Consider the following 6,000-nt stretch of genomic DNA (forward strand, 5'->3'; position numbering starts at 1 on the left):
TCGAGAAGAAAAGTACGGCGAATCTATAATTACAGACGTTCTCGTGCGAGCCGGCCGCGTTATCCCTTCCGTCGATCGAAAAACCGTCACGATAATTTTCGTGTTACGCCGCGACACTTTGCACGATGTGCCAGAGAGCCAAATGAACGTCTTCATAAAGAGCTGCCAGTAGGGCCAGTCGCTCGCATGACTTTGAGTACGACCGCTGCTCGACGTTTTTTGCGCTTTTCTTTGCGCCGCGCGAAACTTGACACGAGAAATCGTGGGAAGAATGCGCGCCTGTAGCTTGATTTCGTTAATGACGTCATGGGATCTTCTGGAAACTTGGACTTGTAGTTTTGTGGGTCGTGTGTTAATTTCGCAGGTTTGATATTTCTGTGAGGGAAATCAAATTTAATCACGAAACTTCAACGAGCAGAACAACTTTATAAGTTAAATAAATGCACAACGATCGCTCAATACCTGACTTTTTATGACGGTTATATTATAAAAGGTAGTAACAAGGATCTCAAACCCACCTAATAGAAATTCATCTCTTGCATATAAATAGGAGAAACGCCCCACAAAAAATCACAATACCGCAAGAAGGCGATTATTTTCACTTGGTATAAGCCCAATCGGACCGTCATCCAGCCAATCTATTCCGAAAAATATGGCGAATCATCGACGAACCGCGAAACAAGTTGATCATTTCAGTATGAAAGCAGGCCGGTTTCCATGTCCGGTGCAATAGCTTACAACTGGTAAATGCACAAGGGTCCTCGAGAAAATCGAAGGGTGAGATGGGCGACACAATCTACGAGGCGCACACGTACACACACACAAGGCAAAAAGGACCCGCACGCTTTGGCGTTTTGACGAGGCCCTTCAACGCTACAGAGAGACAGAGAAAGGCGATGTGGAACCCCTCGATGCGCGCCAGAGTAGGGTGAGATCGCGCGTTAACATTACAACGATGTAACAATGAGCTGTATTGCGTTGTGGTGTGTAATGTCGCGTGGCAGTGGTGCTGCCGTTGTCAAGTTATTTTTTGTCCTTTTCTAACTGCTGTGTGTATATCGAGTAATCGCAAAGTGAAGGGTTGATTGATCAGAGTTTCTTTGTTGTTATATTGACAGATCTCGTTTGGATTCTTATTAATGGATGATTCTAATGAAGTATTACTTTTCGCCTGCTTCCTAAGTTTCGGAGCTGTTTTGAAAGTGTTTTAAAATGTTTGTTGTAAATCATCATCAAAATATGCTAATAATTTATACAGATTATAAATATTAACGGTTATTTAAAATAGTCACCCCTACATGTAGTTCAATGCATTTAACAGAATCAAACCCAAATTGGTTTGCAGCATTTACCGAAAACTCTTGATCAAAAAACAAAGGCCATATAAACCAGCACTGGCTCACGTGCATCAACCCCTTTCAGCCATTCGATTGCATTGTACCAACTCATCGTCACCTAGTCTGGACGGCGATCTGCTGCTGCTGCTGAGTCAATCCCATCTTGTACGCTCTGTCGTTCTCTTCTCTGGGACAGGAGCGATGCAGTTCGCGACGTCCAAGATTGATGACCGCGATAGCGCCTGTCTCTTTCGTTCTTTTTTCTTTCTCGATATGCTGCTGGTACGCAGTCTGCTGCTTACGCAATCGCTACATATGTGGTTACATATTTCGGTGCGCGCGACTGGTTTTTGATGGATTTGGGGGCGCAGCTGAGCGCGGGAGATGCTGGAAAGGCCGACACCTCGATGAATTAATAGACGCGAGTTACTAGCTGTGGTTTCGTTGATTGAAGACGGCAATAACATTTTATGAGCGCTTTTGGAGTCGGAGTCAATGTATGAATTTTAATTGTAGCGAAGAGGCAGGCCGTTTGATAGTCTTGAAGGTTGCTAAAAATTATAGGCAATCTGATTGCGGATTATTCGAATCGAAGATTAATAATATTGCCCTCGTATCTCACGTTAATGGGCCCCAAACGAATTCATATTATATTTTATCGATCGCAAATAGAATTATCATTAAACACGAAACATTCAATACTGCCTACAGGGTGCAATAACGCGACGCATTTATTTTCCCGGATAAAATCCAGTGCAGACTACAGCACAGCGTACGCACATATCCGGCGATAATTTGTGTCACGCTTCGATCGATACAACGAGCGCGAAACTGATAAAGCCAAATAGTAACTAATGTTCTTCCTTATTGCAAAGCTGCCCTGCCCGAGAGTCTATACAGATGCGGCGAGGCGTAACGAGCACCAGAAATAGAATTGCGCGAGACAATCGTTATATTTAATTATACTTCCTCTTGCGCAGATCCCATTAAGACATTACTTTTGTTTTTGAAAGGTGCTACTTTTGAAACGGGTTTCGTGCGTCGAATAGCCGCAGGTTAATATTTATAACCACGTCAATGTTATCATTACTTTTGCACGAGAAAAAGTTGATGCATTAAATATTATTTATTGATGATACCGTGATCGTCAAAGTACCTGTAACGTAAAAAATTATAGCCTGTAATACCTTTTCGTCTTTTCCCAAAGCAACGCGAAAAAAACGCAACCCTTCTCGTGAAATATACCAGACAAAAATAAACGAACACAGGCCCTAGCAGTAGGAGCAGCAGCAGTGCAGTAGCGCAGCTCGCTTTAAAAACCATTTTCCCGTATCGAAAAAACCATTTTCCGCGGCGCAGCACAAACCCGGCTCGTGATTTATTCAGTCGGCCGCGGCGCGTCCCCGAGATAGAAAAGAGCAGTGGCGCAGCGCCCCGGAATTCGAGTCGTTAAAAAATAATCACCGAATTAAATCGAGTCGCCGGCGCCGTGTAAACAACCCCCCGCTAAGTCTCGAGCTGCGCTACTGCTACTTCAAACCAGCCAGCAGAGAGCGCAGGGGTGAGTGTATGCACAGGAGAGAGAGAGAGAGAGAGAGAGAGAGAGAGAGAGAGAGAGAGAGAGAGAGAGAGAGAGAGAGAGAGAGAGATGGGGGCCTAGAGGCGAACCCCGATAATAGATGGCACCCTTGGGTACCGCAAATGAACCACGAAATCCTGCCGGTGCCTGCGCCTGCGACCTGCAACCTGTCGTTGGTCTTTCTCCCTCTCTCTCTCTCTCTTTCCCTCTCTCTCCCGTTTACTCGGCGCGCGCGCTCTTGTTCCGCGAGGGAGAAGGAGAAATTAAGCGCTAGAGATAGAGAAAGATATAATGAGAGACGAAGCGACGCGTATGTGTACGTATGGTACTGTATGTATGTAATTTATCTAATGGTTTTGTAGTATCTAAGCGATTATTTCTTGAATTGTGATTGTTTACTTTCCAATTTTTTTCTTTTATGAAATAATCCACTTTATTCCGTTTGTCCTGTTTTTGAATTTCGCGCTTTTCTTGGCGATGGCGCGCTAAACGTATTGTCCTGATAAACCGCAAAACAACCTCGATTTAAGAACCGGTTACTCCGCCAGCAAAATATTCGTATGCAGCAGACATAGCGGTAGTTTTATTTCCTACAGTGCACCCAACTTTAGCAGGCCAAATGCAGTTACACACAATCGTCAAGTATACCAACTTTCAATAAACACACTATACTCTTTTGAAAGCGATTGGACAACTCTAGAGAATTCGCAAGTAGACAACAATATTTTGATTCGCTGTCAGGGACCTGAATACTTGTCCAGTTTGTCGGTTTCATTGAAATTTGCTTTTATGCAACTGCAACAACGGGAAGATATCCGTTCACGTATGCATATACTTTCAGGTTTTACTCAAAGATAAGTCATTGGTACTGCATTTCTTTGTGCAGTATAGTTTTAGTGTCTTCAAAGCTGTCTCGTACTGGGTGTGACGATACACTACATTTTACCTGCTAAAGTGATTGTACAAATAAATAGTAGCCACTAGATAAAGAGAATCGTTTGAATTATAGAATTATCTACTATTTGCACTTTCTGGAGAGACATATTGTGGTAAGATATACTTTCAATTGTACTGTTCTGTGATTTTGTTCGTAAAATGTGTAAAATGGTTTTTTGGGTGCATTAAACGTACGTATATAGAAGTAACAGCGTACGCTTGGCTTATCTAAAACAACCATCGAACACAGTATGTAACGAAGACAATTTAGTATCTATGCATAAAATATGTAACATAACATATTTTTACAGTATCAATATTGTTTTCTTCGGGACTTGGTTTGCCACTGAACCATAGAATTTTCGAAGACTATTTTCTGAAGGTATGGATACGTCCGTGCAATTTCCACTAAATCCTGCAGTTTCCATAATAATCGACTTTAATAAGTACGATAATAGACAGAAACATCCTGTGTACGCTTTTTATTTACAAAGAATTATTATCGATCCGAAAGGTTATAATAAATTAACTGTTGGGGTTCCAAGAGCTTTCTTGGATAAAATGAAAATTGAAAGCAGAAAAACAGAACTTCTAAAACTAATGGACGATCGAACTTATACGAAATTTCATAGTAAGAAATCCCATACTCGTGTAGTAGTATACAAGGATGGTACGCTGAAATTTAAGGGTCCGAAAAGAACGTTTGCGAATGAAGTTCACATAAACAAAAATACATTTTTAACCTTGCTACACTTTGTTGACAATAACTTCAATAGAAATGATGAAAAAGGTGATGAAAATAGAGACGATAAAATAAATAATAAAAAAAGAAGATCTAATATTGCAGGACCGTATGCGGTTGAAGTAGAAAACAGTGAAAGTAGCAGTGATGCTGAAATCGTAAATATTGAGACTGACGGCGAAGAGTCAGGTACTGAAAAATCTGACTATGGATGTTACTGAGCAAAAGAACAAAAGTGATGATTGAACTGGTCACGATGTAATATTTTATCATACATTAAACATGGTTCGGGGCTTTGCAATATAATCAAGCAAATTCGGAATTCAATGCACGTATTTCTTTGTATTCAGTCAATAAATATTGAATAAAAATTAATAAATAGATGTATGGGTAGTTATTAAAATACCTTACGGTCAAAACACAAGCTACATATTCCCGAATCAATTTTTACGACATATACAAAACACGATATGATAATACTTGAAGCAAAAAAAATATGCTCTCTGCAACTAATGTTGCGACGGCGTTACCTATACTACATTATATTTGAGAAAATATGTATACTGCCGTGTGTTATCATGGGGGTAGCGTCAAAGGAAATGCAGGAAGGGAGTCCGCAGTTGGACCGGACCATCTGTCCTTACGCGTGTAGGACCGGTCCTTTTCAAGTCTATTTACGAGTCTTCGGTGATGTAGACAGTGACACCCTATCTCCTGCTGGTCATTCAAAATGACAAGGCGATAGCACAGTTTCGATGACCTCGGCGAGATAAGATTAATCCGAATGATCCAGAATTTTGCTTCTTGTCGTCGATCGTCAATTGTCACGAGATAAACGTTTCGATTTACGCGCGAACTTTTACCGGTTAAATTGCATGCGTGAAATCGGATATTGAATTTCCAATGACGTTGCTGTGGTTTTAGCTACAGATTCCAGCAGCCCGCAGACACGGAACTTGTTTTACTCACTGCGCGTGGAGGATACTAAAAATCTTTTCCACGTATAATTTATATTCCGCGTTTTATCGCCTTTGTATGCATAAAGTCATAAAATACACGCAGTTTCGTGAATATTTATTGACCGATTGGAACTATTTGTTTTCCATTAATTTGAATGCTAACATACATTCAGTGACATTAAAGAAAAACACATGGCCGGATAAATTATTCATGCGTTCATCTCGCCTCTCGCAGCCACTTCGGAACGCTGTGGGGTAACAAAGCGTCAACAAGGATTCTGTGACACGCGTCGTTACGATTAAATCATTTCTCTTCATTGAAACTGTCCGCATCTGCAGCTTACAACAGATTCGGTTATTATTTTTTCGATCTCGCGCAGCGCGGCAGCGGTATAAGAGCAACAGAAGGTGGCATACATCGGGACGAGAGGTGCGGTTCTCGATTTG

General features: G+C 41.3%; 1 protein-coding gene across 1 annotated transcript; it reads left to right on the top strand.

Annotated features, from left to right (window-relative positions):
* The first annotated feature begins 3,769 nt into the window (after window positions 1-3,769).
* LOC100680009 lies at window positions 3,770-4,977 on the top strand. The gene is made up of 2 exons (XM_003424528.4): window positions 3,770-3,965; window positions 4,164-4,977. Exon 2 carries the CDS (start codon window positions 4,237-4,239, stop codon window positions 4,813-4,815), a length of 579 nt encoding a protein of 192 aa, XP_003424576.1. The 5' UTR covers window positions 3,770-3,965; window positions 4,164-4,236; the 3' UTR covers window positions 4,816-4,977.
* Window positions 4,978-6,000: the final 1,023 nt, after the last annotated feature.

This window comes from Nasonia vitripennis, chromosome 5, assembly GCF_009193385.2.
Source record: "Nasonia vitripennis strain AsymCx chromosome 5, Nvit_psr_1.1, whole genome shotgun sequence".
Classification (NCBI taxonomy): Eukaryota; Metazoa; Arthropoda; class Insecta; order Hymenoptera; family Pteromalidae; genus Nasonia; species Nasonia vitripennis.